Source organism: Rutidosis leptorrhynchoides, chromosome 3, assembly GCF_046630445.1.
Source record: "Rutidosis leptorrhynchoides isolate AG116_Rl617_1_P2 chromosome 3, CSIRO_AGI_Rlap_v1, whole genome shotgun sequence".
In the NCBI taxonomy this organism is placed as follows: Eukaryota; Viridiplantae; Streptophyta; class Magnoliopsida; order Asterales; family Asteraceae; genus Rutidosis; species Rutidosis leptorrhynchoides.
The window spans coordinates 9,393,936-9,417,307 of NC_092335.1; the positions used below are offsets into that span (position 1 = coordinate 9,393,936).

General features: G+C 28.7%; 1 protein-coding gene across 1 annotated transcript; it reads left to right on the top strand.

Annotated features, from left to right (window-relative positions):
• Positions 1-19,654: 19,654 nt before the first annotated feature.
• LOC139895708 (probable pterin-4-alpha-carbinolamine dehydratase, chloroplastic) lies at positions 19,655-22,056 on the top strand. Its single transcript, XM_071878248.1, has 3 exons — positions 19,655-20,096; positions 21,425-21,617; positions 21,808-22,056. Exons 1-3 carry the CDS (start codon positions 19,743-19,745, stop codon positions 21,897-21,899), a joined length of 639 nt encoding a protein of 212 aa, XP_071734349.1. The 5' UTR covers positions 19,655-19,742; the 3' UTR covers positions 21,900-22,056.
• Positions 22,057-23,372: the final 1,316 nt, after the last annotated feature.

The following is a 23,372-nucleotide window of genomic DNA, read 5'->3' on the forward strand; positions in this document are numbered from 1 at the left end:
ATATATAAAATGTCAATTTATGTGACCTATAATGGTCTGCCATTAGACTCACTTTGTTCCACAAATACATGTTGTAATATAATATTTTTAAGTTGATGACACCCAAATAATTTAAGTGGTACCTCTTCATTTAACTTTTGTTTTGTAATTCTCATTACCAAACAACATACCCACCATTTCTTTTTCTGTTTGCTTTGCGACGAACAAAACTGAGCAGCCACAAATTGGTTACAGCAGCGAAGTCTTGAAACAGAAAAGTAGATACAGCGACTTTAGATTTGAGTGGAAGTCGTAAGTGGTGATGTTGGTGGTGGTTTGCAATAGTATATAAGGGTTTGATAAATGAAGGTGGTGGCTTTTTATGGTTTTCATGGTGGTTATGATTGTAGTTTGAAACAGACCGAGTGACAAAAATAAGATGGTGGTGGTTTTAATGACTCGCAAATAAGAAGGGAAACAAGATGATTGATTTTGTGATGGGTGGTGTATGATCATATATATGTATACATACAAATATAGAAAAGATAAGTGGTAAATGGTGGTTGAGGAGTTGGACCGTAGGTGGGGGTTTGCTAGACTTGCACATGAAAGTAATATCATAGGAGACGGGTTGCAGAAGTTTTATGATAATGATGGTGGTGATTATTTGTGGTGTTCAAAAGTAGTTGTGGTGGAGGTTGAAGATGGTTGCGAATTAAAATGGTGACCGGAGGCGGTGTAGGGTGGTGGCGAATGGTGGTGTTGATCATGATGGTGTGGTTGTTGACGGTGGAGATAGTTGGTGGTTGAAACACAAACGTGAAGGTAGTGGTGATTGATGGGTTTCATGGTGGTGTGAAGGTGATGTGATTTCATCAGAGAGGATGATAGTTGTTTTGGAGTGTGATTTCACGAAAATGAAATGGGTTTGAGAGGTGGTAGTTGTCAATCAACTGAATCATGAAAGTGGTGGTTCATGTGGTTATCCGAATATGAACAACAACCCAGCTGCAACAAGGAACGAAGAAGAAAAGAAAAAAAAATGCAAGGTGTTTGATGGTGGTTACTTGAAGAACTAGATATTAAATGGCTTTAAAATGGGTGTTCTTTTAATCTGTACGCACACATGTATATTTATATATAATTCATTCTATATAAGTATGGTGAGAAGACAACAAATAGAATAGTAACCCACAATTTAATATTATGTAAGTTAAATGAAAGAAACAAATCGATAGGTTGTGAAATCAAAAAGCAAATAGTAACAAAACAGTAAAGCAGCCTTGAATCTAACATTATCTGCCGACGCTTTTCCCCTGATGGCTATATCGTGTCCATTGCTAAACAGTTAATGTATAAAAGTGTCCCTAAAAATCCCAAATTTTTAGATTAAATATATTTAATTATTTCACTCATTAACTGTTTGAAACCTGATCAAAAAGGTTCGATAATTATTTATTTTCTGTTCTAATTTATATGTGCGGAGTACTAAAATTTAAACTTAAAAATGTAAAAATATTTTTAACAAACCTAAAATCTTTGTAATCGATTTACAGTCCAACTTTTATTTCAATCCTTCATGTACATGTACAATATCTATATTATAACTAACAAAACATCAACCGAGTGTTACTGACGTTTACTAATTAAGCTCGAAATCATTCATTTTCCATTTACTCTCTCTCTATATATATAACCAGTTTTAAATAACAAGTTTTATCACATAAATATATATTATATATTTTTAAACAAATAAATTTGATAATATTTTATATATTTCCAAGTAGTATTTATATATATATTTATACACACACACACACACACACACACATATATATATATATCTATTTACAAATAGTTGTTCGTGAATCATCGAGAACAGTCGAAGGTCAATTGAATATATGAAACTGTTCAAAATTTTTGAGATCCAACCAACAGACTTTGCTTATCGTGTTGAAAATACAAATATCGTATCGGGAGTTTGATTTAAAATTAGTCGAAATTTTCTGGGTCACTACAATCCGGACGAAGTCCATATCGATTACAAACGATTCACAATAGTTGGTTACATTGCAAGGTACTTGACCTCTATATGATACAATTTTTACAAACATTGCATTCGTTTTTAAAAGACAAATTTCAATACATCGAAAGTTGACGGCATGCATACCATTTCATAATATATCCAACTATAATTGACTTAATAATAATCTTGATGAACTCAACGACTCGAATGCAACGTTTTTTGAAATATGTCATGAATGACTCCAAATAATATCTCTAAAATGAGCAAATGCACAGTGGAAGATTTCTTTCGTACCCGAGAATAAACATGCTTTCAAGTGTCAACCAAAAGGTTGGTGAGTTCATTAGTTTATCATAAACAATCATTTCCATTTTAATAGACCACAATATTTTCATTTCCATTTCTCATAAATATACGTCTCATGCATAGAGACAAAAATAATCATTCATATAGTGAACACCTGGTAACCGACATTAACAAGATGCATATAAGAATATCCCCTATCATTCCGGGAAATCCTTCGGACATGATAAAAACGAATTCGAAGTACTAAAGCATCCGGTACTTTGGATGGGGTTCGTTAGGACTAATAGATCTATCTTTAGGATTCGCGTCAATTAGTAGATCGGTTTACTAATTCTTAGGTTACCAAGCAAAAGGGGCATATTCGACTTCGATCATTCACCCATATAATGTAGTTTCAATTTCTTGTGTCTATTTCGTAAAACATTTATAAAAATTGCGCATGTATTCTCAGCCAAAAAATATAAAGGGTAAAAAGGCAAATGAAACTCACGATCCAATATTTTGTAGTAAAAATATTCATACGACGATACTGAACAATGCAGGGTTGACCTCAGATTCACGAACCTATATCATTTGTATATTTATTAATATTCATAATTGTGATCGAACAAATATATTGTTATTAGTGATGTAATTGTTATATTTAATAATTTGTAAGTTTTATTAATTATTTATATATGTTCATTATATATATACATATATATATATATATATATATATATATATATATATATATATATATATATATATATATATATAATTATTAATATAGTTAAGTTATGTGATTTAAATATAATTTTATATCTATACTCTTTATTTTAATATTTATAATTTTAACAACGTCATTTAAAAACTTTTATTTTCATAAGTAATATTAGCTTAATAATAATGATATAGATAGTACATGATAATAATAATATTAATAGTTTTAATGATAATGAATTAATAATTTTTGTAAAAAGGATAATAATGATAATAGTTTTTAATAGTTACAATATTATTAATGATAATCATACTAATACTAATAATGATAATATCAATAATATTTTGCTGATAATAATAATAATAATACTAATTATGATAAGTTTACTACTAATAATATTATTTATACTTATAATGATAATAATAATAATAATAATGATAATAATACATATACATATAATAATAATATTAATAATTTTTAGCACTAATAATAACAATAACAATAATAATAACAATACCAAAAATAACAATAACAATAATAATAATAATAATAATAATAATAATAATAATAATAATAATAATAATAATAATAATAATAATAATAATAATAATAATAATAAAAGTCATAAAACTACCTTTTAAAGCCCCCTTTAAAAAAAATGCCCTAAGCCGGGCTTGAACTCGTGACCACTCGCATACCCGAACACAATCCTAACCATCCAAGCTATATTGTTTTTCTGTAATTTAACCCACTCAATTAATTATAAACTGTATTGTTTTGCTGTTTCACTTTCTTCTTTTTCACTAAACATAAGTCGACCAGTGGAATGATTTTAACATCAATTAACCTTTTTGTTTTGGTTTAGGAAATACAATGAAACAGGTTGACAATTGGTTGTGGTTGGATTGGATTTAAAAAAAAATAAACATTCATACAGTTGAAGGCTCACGCGAAGAACACAAAGAACTCCAAATCAATTTTTGATTTCTAGATCGTTTTAGAAAAAGTTTTCAACACCAATTACACTTCAAATCACATCTAAAAAGTTTCTGGATCATTAATTGAACATGAAACATCACATTCAAATCACATCTAAAATACTAATAATATTGATAATTAATAATATAAGTAATAGAAGTAATAAAAATAATAAGTCACAAAAATAATAATTTGAAATGTATATTAATAATATTATTAATAATAGTTATAATAATAATACTAATACTAATTATATTAATAGTATTATTAATAATAATATTTGTATATATCAAATTTCATATTTATATATTTTATTTAAAAAAAATAATGTTAATAACACTAGTATTGATATCATTATTAAGAGTATTAATAATATTATAACAATTATATTTAATATATTAGTATTACAATTTATGGATTATGTAATAGTACTATATAATATATATTATATAATAATGTATATTATATGTTTTAATATAATATCTAATAATAATGAAAATATATTAAGTTACATGCATCAAATTTTACATTCACGTATCATATATTGAAAACGATAATATTGCTAATACTGATATTAATATTAATATTAATTTTAATATTAACAATAATAATGAAAGTAATAATATTATTATAACAATTATATTTTAACTCGTAATTTAATGTATTAATATTACATATTATTGATTATGTAATATTTAGTAATTATAATATGTATATTATATAATAATCTATATTGGATATTTAATCTTTATAAATTTTATATATCTTACAGTATATATAATACTACTTATGTATAACATATATATATATATATATATATATATATATATATATATATATATATATATATATATATATATATATATATATATATATATATAATTAGGTTCATTTTAATAACAGCTTGATTATTCTGTATAATACATTATATTTACACTTCATCTTATTAAATTGTATTTAATTCAAATTAATATATATGCTTATATTTATATTTACACACATTTGTTCGTGAATCGTCGGAAATAGTCAAGGTCCAATGTATTCATGAAAAATAGTTCAAACATTTTAATATTTAATTAAATAGACTTCACTTATCGTGTTGAAACCATATTAAGATTAAGTTTAAATTTGATCGAAAATTTCCGGGTTGTCACAGTACCTACCCGTTAAAGAAATTTCGTCCCGAAATTTGATCGAGGTCGTCATGACTAACAGTAAGAATATTTTCCTGACGAATATGAGCTGATAAATAGAATTTTATTACTGTTGAGTAATATAGATAAGATAATTCGATTACTCAAAGCGTATGAGTGAAACTATCACAAAAGACTGAAATGAGATAATAAAGATTTGTCTTATCCTTTGACGTAGTCAAGGCTGATTTCCGAAATTCCTGGGATTTGAAGAAAATCTTCGTAATAAGATTTGATCCTTAAGGAAATTAGAATATTCTTTGGTTAAATGAAATGATCTATTTCGATTGCTCTGTCGGATATTTCACTATAGATCTACTCACTTCATTTCCTTTATATTTTGGAGTTCCATCCTTTTGTTTTCTCTTCCTGACTTTAAGTCAAGCGAATAATAGTCCAGAATTCGTAGATATGAAGTTTCGAATGAACATGACTAATGTTCTAAGAGAGAGATTGTAATAGCAAGATCTTGATTAGTTAAATTACCAGAATTTAAGAGGAAAGGTAGAATTATCAAGAAAATATGTTCTTGATATGTTTACAGATTAGATAGAATGTAGGAGTCATGTAACATGGCACATGATGACGTTATGATCTGTGAATCATCACATTCCATTAAAAACTCAGCATGCCTTACTGTAATATAATCACGTTGATCAAGTGTCATTATATTACACTAACTCATGCATCAGTTCCCAACATTACTTCAATAACATTCATATTTTAAGCTCGAAAGTTTACAGAATATAGAAACTAACAGTTTCTATATGATGTAACACTAATAGCACGAAGAGATTAATGATTTCAGATAAGAATAGTTATGAAAATATCTTCAGAAATATGGAGGATATTTATAAATGAAAGATACGATGATATCTTGGAATTTTTAATATCGAAGGATGGTGAAGAAAATTTTTTCGTAAGAGTTTGGAGTCAGAAGCAAGGTATTCGCTAAAGATTTTATCAGAAACAGAATCATCAAGATTCTTAATGAACAAGTTTAGTCCTTGTGATTTGTTCACAGTCTCCTTCATGGTTTGTTCAATTCGTTTTCCAGTTTCAAATTTTTTCTGAGCTTTGCCAACACACTATTCTTTATCATCAAACTTTCGACGGTTAAGGGCGTTTACAGCTTTTGCTACTTCATTCAGCACTTTCCAAAATTTAGAGAACTGATTCGTAAACTGGGTGCTTTTTCAGAATTTCAGATTGGAAGATCATAATTCTAAGAGATGAATGTTATATGTATACATATAACTGTTGATGTATACATGCTGCGAGATTTCAAAATACTGAGTGCTAATTCCCGGTGATTGGTATGGTCATTCTCGTTACAAGATGCGAATGAGTATATGATAGGGTTTCAATGAATATAATGATTTTTCGGAAAATCAAATATCAATGAAGTTGCTGGTAAGTTTACTGCTAATGTGGTGGAATATAAACAGTTCTCCGGTAATGATGACGAAAGGCAACTTATATACCGAGGTTATAATAAGGCTAATTCGAATGAAAGTCGAAGTTGACTTGCTGAAGCTGTGACAAAATTGACTAATTTGGAGAGGGATTGTAAAGTTATTTTTCGGTAATAACAACGCTAAAGGAGCTAGCATAGATACGTGTTAAACATTTACTCAGGTTTCGAGTGTTTTCAGGTGCATAACTATATGCATCAATCTTTTCTTCCATAGATGAAGTGCGGTTGGTTCGTCCTCTCGATTGAGGTGTTTTCAAGAATCGTGAAAGGTTTGAACGTAGATTGTAATCGTCAAGATACAAATGAGGTTTAAGATGAAATCAAGTGGCAAACTTGAAGAAATGTTTAGTTTCATATGTTATAATCAATATTTTAATTCATTTTAATTATCCAATGTTATTAGTCCACAGTCGATAGTCCACTGTTAACAGTCCAATAATTCATATATAGTTTAATATATAATATTTGAATTAATTAATACGTATCGTGACTCGTGTATATGTCTCAGACTCGATCACAACTCAAAGTATATATATTATTGTAGAATCAACCTCAACCCTGTATAGCTAACTCCAGTATTACTGCATATAGAGTGTCTATGGTTATTCCAAATAATATATATATATGCGTCGATATGATATGTCAAAACCTTGTATACGTGTCCCGATTTTTAAAGTGCGTAAAATAAATAACAGAAATTAAATGACGATAAATAAAGTGCGTAAAGTAAATAACAGAAATTAAATGACGATAAATAAAGTTGCGAGAATATAAATTGCGATAAATAAAATGTAATCAGTTAGCTAGGAACAGTTAGCTAGGATTTAGTTTGCGTGGATTGCTAACAAAATTTTCTCATGGTTAATTTGTTTGTTTCTAACAAATTTTATTTTGTCATATATTTTCTTCATTATGCCACTTGTTGGATTCTGATATGTCAAAATCCAAATATGAAATTGAATGAAAATGGTTATTCTGTGATGAACGGATTCGTACTTCTGTGGTTGTAAGTAGGATAGTAAATGACTATTGAATTAGATTCGAAGAATGTACTGTGTAACGTATTAATGTGAAATCTAAATATTTCTAGGGTATTACCTACCCGTTAAAATATTTTCACCATTAACAGTTTGTACAAAAAAAAAATTTTAATTACAATCTTTCTGAAAATATACTTACATATATATTTTCCTCAGATGTAATCATGGATTTAATGAGTTAATATAGTATTAAACACATTTGGTTTACTGTCAAAACTAGAATACATATTCTCTATAACATTAGAGATTACATAATCACCATGTAGAACGAAGATGATTGATGTAGAACGATATGTAGAACGATGATTATACTCGAGGTATAGAATGAGATGTTGAGGCATGTGTTGTTGATGGTACGGGTGTTGTTGCTGGTATTTCTGTTGATATCGGTGATGTTATTGAAGCTGGTAAATTTTGCACCATATTCTCCAAATTGATTACTCGAGTGCGAAGTTCGTTGACTTCTTCTATTATTCCGGGATGATTGTCGGTCGGGACGAGCAGATGAATAAGGTTTATAATTGTGGATAGAATATAATCGTGTCAAGCTGCTCTGGAAATGAGGCAGAAAATGGTGTTTCGGATAGGTTCTCCGGTAAGTGCTTCAGGTTCTTCGCCAAGAGGTAAATTCGGTTGGTGGAAGGGATCGCTTCTTCTTGTCTCCAATGATTAAGTAGACTACGAACCCATCAGATGAATTAAGGATGGCTGATTGGCTGATTCATTCTGGTGACGCTGCTTCCGGAGCTTAGGTGAAACTCCATATCGAAATAGCTGTCGGAATTCGAACTGGTTGAGGGATTCATCTCGTACGATCAGATGAAGGATTTTCGATAAGAAATAGATTATAGGATGTAGATTAGTACCTTGAAATACATAATTTACATATGCATATATAATACTAAAATCCCATAAGTTACGGAGGAATCTACGGAAGCTGTCAGGCAAAGGTAACAATAACAGATACGCTAAGATATGAATTTATTTATACACTGTATATGCAATAGAGGCAGTAAGACATGTCTAGACTAAGAATGATAAGCAAGTGATTCCCTAATAATGATAAGCAGGTAATTTTTGACACGAAATGATAAGCAAAACTTTTGACATGCAGACACGGTCGAAGTCTAGACTCACTAATGCATCTAAACAACTATCAGTTAGACACACTAATGCAAGACCTGGTTCTCTAAGACCACCGCTCTGATACCAACTGAAACGACCCATCCTAATCCATCCGGACGAAGTCCATATCGATTACAAACGATTCACAATAGTTGGTTACATCGCAAGGTACTTGACCTCTATATAATACAATTTTTACAAACATTGCATTCGTTTTTAAAGGACAAACTTTCAATACATCGAAAGTTGACGGCATGCATACCATTTCATAATATATCCAACTATAATTGACTTAATAATAATCTTGATGAACTCAACGACTCGAATGCAACGCCTTTTGAAATATGTCATGAATGACTCCAAATAATATCTCTAAAATGAGCAAATGCACAGCGGAAGATTTCTTTCGTACCTGAGAATAAACATGCTTTCAAGTGTCAACCAAAAGGTTGGTGAGTTCATTAGTTTATCTTAAACAATCATTTCCATTTTAATAGACCACGAGATTTTTATTTCCATTTCTCATAAATATACGTCCCATGCATAGAGACAAAAATAATCATTCATATGGTGAACACCTGGTAACCGACATTAACAAGATGCATATAAGAATATCCCCTATCATTCCGGGAAATTCTTCGGACATGATAAAAATAAATTCGAAGTACTAAAGCATCCGGTACTTTGGATGGGGTTCGTTAGGCCCAATAGATCTATCTTTAGGATTCGCGTCAATTAGTAGATCGGTTTACTAATTCTTAGGTTACCAAGCAAAAGGGGCATATTCAGCTTCGATCATTCACCCATATAATGTAGTTTCAATTACTTGTGTCTATTTCGTAAAACATTTATAAAAATTGCGCATGTATTCTCAGTCCAAAAATATAAAGGGTAAAAAGGCAAATGAAACTCACGATCCAATATTTTGTAGTAAAAATATTCATACGACGATACTGAACAATGCATGGTTGACCTCGGATTCACGAACCTATATCATTTGTATATTTATTAATATTCATAATTGTGATCGAACAAATATATTGTTATTAGTGATGTAATTGTTATATTTAATAATTTGTAAGTTTTATTAATTATTTATATATGTTCATTTTATATATATATATATATATATATATATATATATATATATATATATATATATATATATATATATATATATATATATATATATATATATATATATATATAATTAATATAGTTAAGTTATGTGATTTAAATATAATTTTATATCTATACTCTTTATTTTAATATTTATAATTTTAACAATGTCATTTAAAAACTTTTATTTTCATAAGTAATATTAGCTTAATAATAATGATATAGATAGTACTTGATAATAATAATATTAATAGTTTTAATGATAACGAATTAAGAATTTTTGTAAAAAGGATAATAATGATAATAGTTTTTAATAATTACAATATTATTAATGATAATCATAATAATACTAATAATGATAGTATCAATAATATTTTGCTGATAATAATAATAATAATACTAATTATGATAAGTTTACTACTAATAATATTATTAATACTTATAATGATAATAATAATAATAATAATAATGATAATAATACATATACATATAATAATAATATTAATAATTTTTAGCACTAATAATAACAATAACAATAATAATAACAATACCAAAAATAACAATAACAATAATAATAATAATAATAATAATAATAATAATAATAATAATAATAATAATAATAATAATATAATAATAATAATAATAATAATAATAATAATAATAATAATAATAATAATAATAATAATAATAATAATAATAAAAAAGTCATAAAACTACCTTTTTAAAGCCCCCTTTAAAAAAACGCCCTAAGCCGGGCTTGAACTCATGACCACTCGCATACCCGAACACAATCCTAACCATCCAAGCTATATTGTTTTTCTGTAATTTAACCCACTCAATTAATTATAAACCGTATTGTTTTGCTGTTTCACTTTCTTCTTTTTCACTAAACACAAGTCGACCAGTGGAATGATTTTAACAGCAATTAATCTTTTTGTTTTGGTTTAGGAAATACAATGAAACAGGTTGACAATTGGCTGTAGTTGGATTGGATTTAAAAAAAATAAACATTCATACAGTTGAAGGCTCACGCGAAGAACACAAAGAACTCCAAATCAATTTTTGATTTCTAGATCGTTTTAGAAAAAGTTTTCAACACCAATTACACTTCAAATCACATCTAAAAAGTTTCTGGATCATTAATTGCACATGAAACATCACATTGAATTCTAATTTTCTCAAGAACGTTTCGATTGACTTTTTTTTCAAAAGCTTTGACCTCCAAATTCAGATTAATTAAGAAAAATTGGAAGATGAAAATTTGCAGGTAGTTTACATAATCAATTCCTAATAAAACTGCAATATTACTTTTTAAAATTATTTTCGAATTCAAATATTTGGAAAAATAAAGTAAAACAGAGGTACCGGTTCATCTTTAAAGTTTTCGTTTGATTTTTAAATCGGTCAAGGAGATGAATTTTTTTTATTGAGAATAATGATGGAAGAACTGAATAATTCTCCTATTATCAAATGTAATTTGGCTGTTTATAGTAGGAGGAATGTCACATGTCGATTTAATCGTACAGAAAGGAGAGAAAAAAATATAAAATAAATAAAGGGTGATATGTATAACTAACTGAATTCGTACCCTTTTAACTGTTTTTTATTGTAATCGGTTCCAGACAAGAATATAGATTGAAAGGATCATGCACTGATCTTGATCCCAATTCATTTACGGTTTTTATATAATTGATTTTAATAATAATAATTAATAACTAGAATTATATTTATAATAATCAAAATACTAATAATATTGATAATTAATAATAATAGTAATAGAAGTAATAAAAATAATAAGTCACAAAAATAATAATTTGAAATGTATATTAATAATATTATTAATAATAGTTATAATAATAATACTAATACTAATTATATTAATATTATTATTAATAATAATATTTGTATATATCAAATTTCATATTTATATATTTTATTTAAAAATAATAATGTTAATAACACTAGTATTGATATCATTATTAAGAGTATTAATAATATTATAACAATTATATTTAATATATTAATATTACAATTTATGGATTATGTAATAGTACTATATAATATATATTATATAATAATGTATATTATATGTTTTAATATAATATCTAATAATAATGAAAATATATTAAGTTACATGCATCAAATTTTACATTCACGTATCATATATTGAAAACGATAATATTGCTAATACTGATATTAATATTAATATTAATTTTAATATTAACAATAATAATGAAAGTAATAATATTATTATAACAATTATATTTTAACTCGTAATTTAATGTATTAATATTACATATTATTGATTATGTAATATTTAGTAATTATAATATGTATATTATATAATAATCTATATTGGATATTTAATCTTTATAAATTTTATATATCTTACAGTATATATAATACTACTTATGTATAACATTTATATATATATATATATATATATATATATATATATATATATATATATATATATATATATATATATATATATATATAATATTAGGTTCATTTTAATAACAGCTTGATTATTCTGCATAATACATTATATTTACACTTCATCTTATTAAATTGTATTTAATTCAAATTAATATATATGCTTATATTTATATTTACATATTTATTTACACACATTTGTTCGTGAATCGTCGAAAATAGTCAAGGTCCAATGAATTCATGAAAAATAGTTCAAAAATTTTAATATTCAATTAAATAGACTTCGCTTATCGTGTCGAAACCATATTAAGATTAAGTTTAAATTTGATCGAAAATTTCCTGGTCGTCACAGATATGATATGTCAAAACAATGCATACGTGTCTATGGTATCCCAAGATTACATAATATGTATAATACAATATAAATTAGTTAGGATATGTTTAGTCTAGATTTGTTACAAAATTTTCGTAGCTAAAACTAGCAAATTTATCCAATTTTGTTTTACCGGTCATTTCTTCGTTTCAAATCCGTTTTGAGTGATTCAAGTTGCTATGATTTCATAATGAACTGAAATTTATGAAACTAAACAAAAAAAGTATAAGTTTATAGATGGAAATACAGGTTACAAGTCATTTTTTAAAGAGGTAGTCATTTCCGTCGAAAGAACGACATCTTAATGACCATTTTGAAAAACATACTTCCACTTTGTGTTTAACCATGATTTTTGGATATAGTATCATGTTCATATGTAATATCATTTTTCTAGAAAACAAACTTCCAATTCAAAGATTAAGATAGTTTTTATTTTTCTAACCCAAAACAGCCCCCGGTTTCACTACGACGGCGTATGTCCGGTTTTACAGTGTTCTTCGTGTTTCCATGTTTTAAATCATTAAGTTAGCATATCATATAGATATAGAACATGTGTTCAGTTGATTTTAAAAGTCAAGTTAGAAGGATTAACTTTGTTTGCGAACAATTTTAGAATTAACTAAACTATGTTCTAGTGATTACAAGTTTAAATCTTCGAATAAGATAGCTTTATATGTATGAATCGAATGATGTTATGAACATCATTACTACCTCAAGTTTTGTGGATAAACCTACTGGAAAAGAGAACAATAGATCAAGCTTCAAAGGATCCTTTGATGGCTTGAAAGTTCTTGAAGTAGTCATGACACGAAAACAAGTTCAAGTAAGATTTTCACTCGAAATAAGATTGTTATAGTTATAGAAATTGAATAAAAGTTTGAGTATGAGTATTACCTTGAATTAGAAAGATATCTTACTGTAAATAAGAAAGATTTCTTGAGATTGGATGATCACTTGAAATAGATTTGCAAGATTGGAAGTAAGCTAGCAAGTTTGAAAGATTTCTTGAAGTGTTCTTGAATGGTTGTTTTTATGATGATTAAAGCTTGTAATTGAAGCTAAAAGATGGTGAAAATGCTTGGAGATGATCAAGTATGATGTTAGGAGTATTTTGAGAGAGAATTTGGAGTGTAAGTATGAGAAAATGGAATGGAAAAATGAGGTGAAATCATAAAAACGGGATTACTTGTTATAAAGAAAAAAAAGATCCTTAAGTTTGTTTTTAGCTCATTAGTCATACAAGTTGTTAAATAATGGTTCCACATGTTTTTGACTCTAAGATGGCTGCTAAGAATGAATGATTAAAGGTGTATATACCAATAGTAAATACATCTAGAAGCTGTGTATTGTACGAGTACGAATACGGGTACATACGAGTAGAAGTGTTGATGAAAATGAATGAGAATGTAATTGTGAGCATTTTTGCTAAGTAGAAGTACTTTGATATGTGCCTTGAAGTCTTTCAAAAGTGTACTAATACATATTAATACACTACATGTATATACATTTTAACTGAGTTGTTAAGTCAACGTTAGTCATTACATGTAAGTGTTGTTTTGAAACCTTTAAGTTAACGATCATGTTAAATGTAATTAATCCATTGTTATAATACTTAAATAAGATGTTAAATTATTATGTTATTATAATAACATGGTGTATAAATATATCTTAACATCATATATATATATGTTAAAATACTATTACAACGATAATCGTTACATATATGTCTCGTTTCGAAATCCTTAAGTTAGTAGTCTTGTTTTTACATATGTAGTTCATTGTTAACACACTTAATGATTTACTTAATTATCATTTTATCATATTAAATATAGTGTAACAATATCTTAATATGATACATATGTATTTAGTAAGACGTTGTTATAACGATAATCGTTATATATATCACTTTCGAGTTTCTTAAATCAATAATCTCATTTGTTTGTATATAACTCAATTGTTAACATATTTATGGAGATACTTACTTATCATAATCTCATGTTAACCATATATATATCCATTTATATAACATCATGTAGTTTTTACAAGTTTTTAACGTTCGTGAATCGCCGGTCAACTTGGGTGGTCAATTGTCTATATGAAACTCATTTCAAATAATCAAGTCTTAACAAGTTTGATTGCTTATCATGTTGGAAACATTTAATCATTTAAATATCAATCTCATTTAATATATATAAACATGGAAAAGTTCGGGTCACTACATTTAATATATATATCCACATCCTCCTTTGAGGACCCATTTTAGTGCGTTGTGGTTGTGCAACTAGAACATACACTGCACAATCAAATGTTCTAATGGTGGGAAATATTTGGCTCTCGGCCAAAATCAAGTTGTAGGGGAGAATATTTATGAGTTGCACTTTGTCTAATGTGAAATAATATCGCAGCATGTAAATTTGCATGCCCCATATATATCACCTTGAATTCTTTCAAGAAACATTGGTGATTCTTTCTCAATGTGTTTTTCATTAATCAACATATGTGCTTTTCATTAATCACCATATGTGCTTTTCATTAATCACCATATGCGCTTTTTCATTAATCACCATATGTGCTTTTTATTAATCACCATATGTGCTTTTTCATTAATCATTATATGTGCTTTTTCATTGATCACCATATGTGCTTTTCATTAATCACCATATGTGCTTTTCATTAATCACCATATGTTCTTTTTCATTAATCACCATATGCGTTTTTCATTATATATCATTTTCACCATATGCGCTTTTAATCATATGCGCTGCGCTTTTCATCATATGCACTTTTCATTAATATGCGCTTTTCATCATATGCGCTTTTCATCATATGCACTTTTCATTAAAATGCACTTTTCATCATATGCGCTTTTCATCATATGCGTTTTTCATTAATCATCATATGAGCTTTTCATCATATGCGCTTTTCATCATATGCACTTTTCATCATATGCGCTTTTCATTATATGCGCCTTTCATTAATCATCATATGTGCTTCTGGTACATTTGTATAATGTAAACCAGGACTAAGCCTTAGTAGTTTTTCAACCACATGATGCTTAGGTATTTTTCATTTTCTTTTATTATTGACTGATAATCATATCCATTATGATATATATATATAAGAGAAACTTAACAAATTTCTCTTATATAGTATTTATAATTCCTTTTATAAGAGAAACAAAGCTTTATTTATCAGAAAATTCGTTCCATTTGGTAACATGAATTTTTGCCTTTCTCATTCCTTTTATCAAGTTTTCAAGACCTGATATAGTATTTATAATTCCTTCATTTGATTTAAATCAATGAAATATTTCTTAGATTTAATCATAGTGTGTATGTTACCACTATCTGCAATACATAGGTCTTTACCATTTAATTGATGTTGTATTTCAGCAAGATTCATACTAAAACTCCAAATAAGATAAGCAAATATTTTAACAAGATAATCAAAATATGTTACATGTAAACTAGTTACAATCTGAAGTACATAAAAGATAACACCTAATAAATACATCATGGTCTAAAGCCATTTATTTAGGAGTGATACATAACAAGCTAGACATCTTAGAAAATTCAAACCATTCAAGTCTCAAGGTAGCTCAGGGTTTATTTAATCAAAATTTTTCAACAGATTCACTCTCGTTTTCTTTTCTTTTTTGGACTTATTTGTAGAGCTATATAAGATGTTTATGTATTCAAAAAATAGTTAAGCACAAGGAATTCAAATGATTCCAAACTTTAATCGCGCTCACAATTTGAGCATCAAGTTCCCTTCCGCAACTTGGGAATCGGTTCAGTCGAGAACCTCGCAAGGTTCAACGTGGTCACATTTGTGAACTTCTCAAGTCTTTCTCATCATGAGAAAGAACCGCATTCGACAAGGCAACTTATGAAATCAGCAAGACAAATACCTTTATGAATTAGCAAATAGCTTATCATCAAACAACTTTATACATCAACAAACTGCTTATATATCTTATAACATAATCGACATATAAATTCCGCAAATTTAATCTATTTATAACAGCATATATAATAGAAACTTTGATATGCACACACAGACGGTTGAATTATAGATTATAAACATCAAACATACTTAGCTGTATAATTGATCGGTGTACGTAATCGACAAATATAATGATTAACTTAGCAACAAATATAATCATCATAAAACAACAATTTCGTGAACTTATTAAAATATACATACATAATAGATCCAAGATCCAAGATCGTATATATGTGTTCACCAAGAACCAGTAAAATATACATACATAGTAGTATATATCCAATATCTAATAAATCCAACGTATATGAATATGTGTTCAAGAACATGCTCATATTAATTATGCATAAATACTTAAGATAGGCATTACCAGTATTCCTATATCTAAAACAAATAAACATATTGAATAACACAAAAATGCTCCATGGATATGATCATATTTAGTCTATTTACTCAAGTTATAGAGCAAACAAATTAAATATACATAAAAGAATACTAACAACCAACATTAATCCTATCCGTATATAGAAAAAAGGCATGTTTTAATATTGTACATCTTTTGTTTTACGAGTATATACTTTTATACTCTTATTCACATTGTCTTTCAGATCAATTCTAAATTGGGCTTTTAGGACCGTATATAGAAGCTGGTATACGACTAATTCAGAGTTTTATTATTGAACGAATTATCAATTTCATAAGAACGACATATATATTATAATCGTAGTTAAGATAATATATATGGTTTGTATTTATCTTAGGAAAGTAATATTATTAGGATTCTTCTTCGAAGAAGAATTAGAATAAGAGTCAAATTACTTAATAACCAAGGCAAAAAACTGTACATTGGTTAATCATAACTATAAGTCTATAATTAACAATAATATCAATATATGTGACAGATCAAAACAAAATATCGCTACAATTAAATAAGATGCTACTTTAGTCCAGAACATATTAATCAATTAGATAAAACAATCAATCGGCCGGAACTTTTACGATCAAACAATATTTACGAACATATTAATTTAGATAAATATATTTATTTAATTCAGCAAAATATATTTACGTATATATATGAATTCATCAATATTTTTAATCGATAATGGCAGCAGTAATATTTATTTCAGCAATTTTAAAAATTCAGTTTCGTAAATCAAGTCTGTTTAAGTTTGTAGGAATATAGTATACAAAACTGAAACAATTATACATATTATCACAAACATAATAATCATGTATAACACATAATTGTAATGAGAACGAAAAGATAGAACGATCTAACCGAATTGAAGGTTAAACCGGACTTGTGTTTGACACAATTCCCTTAAACAGATTCGACGTCTGTTCCCAGGGTACACCGATTGAAAGCAGCGTACTGCCGGACTTGAACACTTGCCTTGATTAGTGACTTGTACTTGCTTAGATAAACATTGATTATACGGAGCACTTCGTGCTGATAACGTGTTATAATTCAGTAGGCTTATAACTACCTTTAGTGGTTTGATTTATGTTATAATTCAGTAGGCTTATAACTACCTTTAGTGGTTTGATTCTTGATTAAGAATACTAATAATGAAGTGTAAGAACAAAGATGATAATGGAGAGAAAGAAAGAAACACTTTGTAAGTGTGAGAAATGGTGCAAGTGTTTTAGCTTGCAATACATGACTATTTATACAAAAACAAAGCTACCCAATATTGACTAAGTATTGGTACAAAATTGACTATCCACATATAAATAATATTGTTATTATTATATCAAATGATATCTATTTATTTTTAAGTAGATAATTGTAGTTATATACTAATATAGGTGCTAAAGTTTTGATCAAGCTAAAAAAACGACACCATCCACCTTTCTTACTTTCCTTGTAACATTTGTAATTGTAATAACTAGAAAAAAATTTGACCGCGCGTTACTGCGGTTGTATTTAACGCGCGGTCGAATTTGGATATACGTTGTTTGGTACTTAATATATCTAGTAGGTTGGGTTGTTTGTTGGATGTGTATGTCTATGTATGAAATATAGCCCGAAATATTTAATGTTTTTTAAACGATGTCCGTTTCGCGTATAGTTAGTCGCGTTGTGTTCGTAAAATTATTTCGACTTGAACGGTGGTCTCGGAAAAATTTAACTCACACCGAGCGAGAATATAGGGCCCGTTATTTAGTATTTTTTTAACGATTTCCGTTCCGCGTATAGTTAGTCGCATTGTGCTTGTCAGATTTTTTCGAGTTGATCGGTGGTCCCGGAAAAATTTAACTCGCACCGAGCGAGAATATAGGGCTCGTTAAAAATTCGGGTGGAATTAGTTTCTTTTATTTTAATAAAATTATATATTTACGTATTCTACCCCTGCAAAATGTAAACTTGAGGGGTTGTTGTGTAAATTGAACCGAATTTGAGGGTCCGTTTGGAGTGTGAATGCAAATTCAAAACGACAATTCGATGAAACTGAAACTACAAAAATTTGGGGGACTTTAGTATACAGGGATTTTAATAAAATTATATATTTACGTATTCTACCCCTGCAAAAGTGTAAAGTTGAGGGATTGTTGTGTAAATTGAGCCGAATTCGAGGGACCGTTTGTAGTGTGGACGAAAACTCAAAACGACATTTCGATGAAACTGAAACTACAAAAATTTGGGGGAATTTTAGCAGGCAGGGATAATGACCCAACTTTGTTAGTATTCTCTTTTTAAATTATTATTATTAGCATGTGAGAGGATTTAACGGATTAAATTGACGGCTAAGTGAGGAGGGATGTCATCAATGAAAAGTTAAAAGTACGTGGACTACATGTGAAAAAACTAGCAAACCAAAGGGACAACCAGCGTAATTTTGTCCAAAATTAAAGTAATGCAACTGCGAATTCTTTTCAACCAGTCGGATAAGATACAGAAAACCAAACAAAGCTCACTTCTTTCTTTTTCCATTTTCAACAAAAGAAGATAACATCCACCCAAAAAAGTGTTATCTCAAAATGGCGGTTTTACCCACATTATCTTACCTTCCCCAATTTCATTTCTGCACTAATCAAACCCTAAATTCTTCTGTTAGTTTCACTAACCATCGTCTTGTTAATCAAGGGTCTGCAAGAACAAGCACAAAGAGCTTTTCTTTGGCCAACGATTTTCTGGGTGACTTCGGTGCTAGAGACCCTTTTCCAGCCGAAATTGAAACCGATTTTTGTAATAGAGTTGGTACTTTTGACACTGAACACAAGATTTTAATCCCTAATGTTGCTGCTATGTCTCTTTCCCAACAACAATGTGCTCCGATTTCACACTTGCAGTCTCCAATGACCGAGGATGATGCCAAAAGTCTGTTGAGAAAGGTTAATTTCGTAATACCCTTTTTGTTTTTTAATGTTTATTATTTTTCTATTGATGTTTGATTGGATTATTTTTAAGATATGGGTTGAATATTGGAATGAGTTGGTAGTTTTAATGAAAATATGTGTTACTATAGAAACTATTTGATACAGTATATGATACAATTAGAGGCTATGTTGGTGCAAAGTTGGTTATATTTTCGGTTACGATTTAAACGAATTTGGAATGATTATAATACTTTGGTTACCTTCACGAAATCATCTCTAAGCTGTGTTCCTAATTTTGCTTTCCAGCTATAGAAAGGTGTACTTGGATATATCGATGCCTTTATAATAGTAGTAATGTAGTCGTGTGCTGTTATTGTGAATATAAATAATGGCGGAACGTTACAAGCAGTGAAATTGGTAAACTTTATAATTGACAAAATAATTTACTAGAGGTGAGAAATTTATAAATCATTTTACCAAATAAACTTACAGCTAAAACGTAAACTTACAGCTACTGATTTAGCAATCTGTATCGAGCTGCATTAATGATTATACTAATTTTAGGCTCCATAGACAGACAGATCAAGCTTAATTATCTGTGAGTAGCACACAATAATGTCAACTTGTTTAAGGACTACATCATGAAATAAATAAGGCTGCCTCTATCTCAAATCCTGTAGAAGCGACATCAATTGTCAAGCTGCCCAGAATTAGCAAATGGTTCAAAATCCTACAATCTTGGCGCTTTGAAAAATGCTTCTTGTGTTTATCTTACCAATTTTGGATGATGGTCCTTCATTGGCAGCTAGAAGCCTAGAATCATGAAATATTTATAGCTCTCTCATGCGTTACTTAGACCTTTTCTACGTGCGTAGAGAATAAACAGAGGTGGAAGGATATCTAATTAGTAGGAAAGCATTAAGATCTTTCATTTCATATCTTTGTCGAATCATACTAACGACAGTTGGCAGGTAGTGACTTGTAAAGCGTTCATGTATCCTTATGACTGACTTTCATTATTCCATGCTTTATTCGCTAAGATTGCCCTTTTTTTATACGCTAAGATTCTAGTAACAAAATTTTGTATAGTTATGTGTCAACCATCTTCGTCGACTGTAAATGGCCACGTAGTGTAACGTTAAATTTGCCCTCACTAACAATGAAGGTCGGCGACATATCAACTTTACATCCAGTGTAACATATTATTAACTTTGAGAAACCTTGAGAAAACTATTCTCAGTTTATTAACATTATATAATAATATATATAATGCTTTATGTGGAGTAGCTTATCTGGTCTATGTATCTGAACTATTTTGAAAAAATTTGTTGTGTATTCTGCAGGTTATTGGTTGGAGACTAGTAAACGAAAACGGAAAACAAAAGCTACAATGCTTGTGGAAGCTTAAAGATTTTGAATGTGGCGTGGAACTCATTAACCGGATCTTTAACGCTGTGAAATCCACGGGCCATTTTCCTAATATACGCTTGGAACAGCCCAATCAAGTCACAGCTGAGCTTTCGACTTCTTCCATTGGTAACCCCTCGTTCTCTTTATCTTCTTATTTTTATTCGTTTTCTTGGCATGTTTATCACAAGTGTGAATCAAAAGGTAAAGTTGAGATAGGATCGTAAACCTATGAATTAAAAAGTATTATAAACGTTTATGAATTTGTTAAAAAAAATTATAAATTAAAAAGTTAAGTTTTTATTGTGTTGCGTCGCAGGAGGTTTGAGTGTGAATGATTTCATAGTAGCTGCAAAAATTGATGAAATTAAAACCTCAGATCTTGTTCCCAGGAAAAGAGCTTGGGCATAATTTACAGAAAATTCCCAGAAAATATACAGCTCCCATTTGTATTCATTATTGTTCTTGTTATTATTTCTACTCCTTTATAGAATTTTGCCTATACAAATCATGTTGATTTTACCTATTGTCCAACTGTAATAACATATTGAAGTTCATTCTTTTGATCTTTTAAGCTCCAACATTTGCATTTAATTTCTTTTATATTTTTTAATCCCAATCAATTGCAATACTTTTTATTTATCATATTTATTTTCTCATACAAAACAAACAAAATAAAACCAATTACATAAAACAAAAGTTAACAAAATAAATATTTCAATTATTCATCTATTAAATTAATTAATAGCTAAGGAAAGAAAGTCTAAAAACACTTAAAACTCAGACACATTAACCTTAAAGCTATCCATCTTAGCACAACCACAGATTGGGCAGAACTGCAACATCGCATCACACGCAGCACAAGTACTCAAATGGCGACAAGGTTGCCACACAATGTTAGCCATGGACTCCCGACAATGTCTACAAAGCATGTCACATGGTGTCACATCCGGCTTAAAGTTTGACGCCACTTCTTCCTCATTACCCTCACCATTAACGTCCGTCATAGACTCAATGCACTCCTGCAGATCCTCATCCTCATTATCCTCATTATAGTTATAGTAAAAGTTACACCATTCAAGAACGCGATTCAGCATCCTCTTTTGTTTTTTCACTCTAGCTTCAGCAGCTTTTCTTTTCCTAGTTTCCTTCTCCATGTGTTTCTTAATCATGCCCATCACATTTACTTGAAATTGGTTCTTCTGCATTAACATGAACACCATATCAAAACTATAATTAATGATATTTTTGTTGTAAGACTGAAAATTTTGATCATTTATAGTAAGTCTTTTATTGTGTGATAACACATTAAATTGGATCTTTTAATAGTCAACTTCAAAGATATAGTGAAATAATATGTTACCAAGTGAGAGTAAAGCGCGTTGTTTGTCATTTGTTGCACATTCGCCTTATCAAGGACGACATTGTTAGGAACCAGTTGTGCAGCGCTTCCTAGGTTGTCGGGGGTCCTTCTCCTTTTGACAATCCTCATCCGCGCCATTTATGTTAAATGCGAAAAAGGATTGATTAAACGATTGTTGTTGTGATGGGCTGAGTCCATCAAAAGGGTTTATATACACAAATCATTTAATGTTGATAACAAGGATTGTAATACTTTATATCATATCCTATATAATTATTTATGAACAACATAAATGTATTTTTGGACTAAAGACAAGGTTTGCCAGAGAAGAATATAAAATTACAAGTTCTCATTTGTTATTATCCATTGACCAGTTTTTTTTATATTATCTTAATCTTAATCTGGTATAAAGGGCAATCTCATTATATTTTTCAATATGTGTCTTGTGTAGTATTGAAAGAAATGGAATAGTTATATAATCAAGCCTTTAATTCTCCAGTTAAAACTTAAAATACATGTGA

What these genes read in the sequence shown, in the direction of transcription:
- LOC139895708 (XM_071878248.1), top strand. Translation starts at nt 19,743, where the DNA reads ATGGCGGTTTTACCCACATTATCTTACCTTCCCCAATTTCATTTCTGC. An exon ending in CCAAAAGTCTGTTGAGAAAG is followed by an intron (nt 20,097 to 21,424) that starts GTTAATTTCGTA and finishes TGTATTCTGCAG; the next exon opens with GTTATTGGTTGGAGACTAGT. An exon ending in GCTTTCGACTTCTTCCATTG is followed by an intron (nt 21,618 to 21,807) that starts GTAACCCCTCGT and finishes GTTGCGTCGCAG; the next exon opens with GAGGTTTGAGTGTGAATGAT.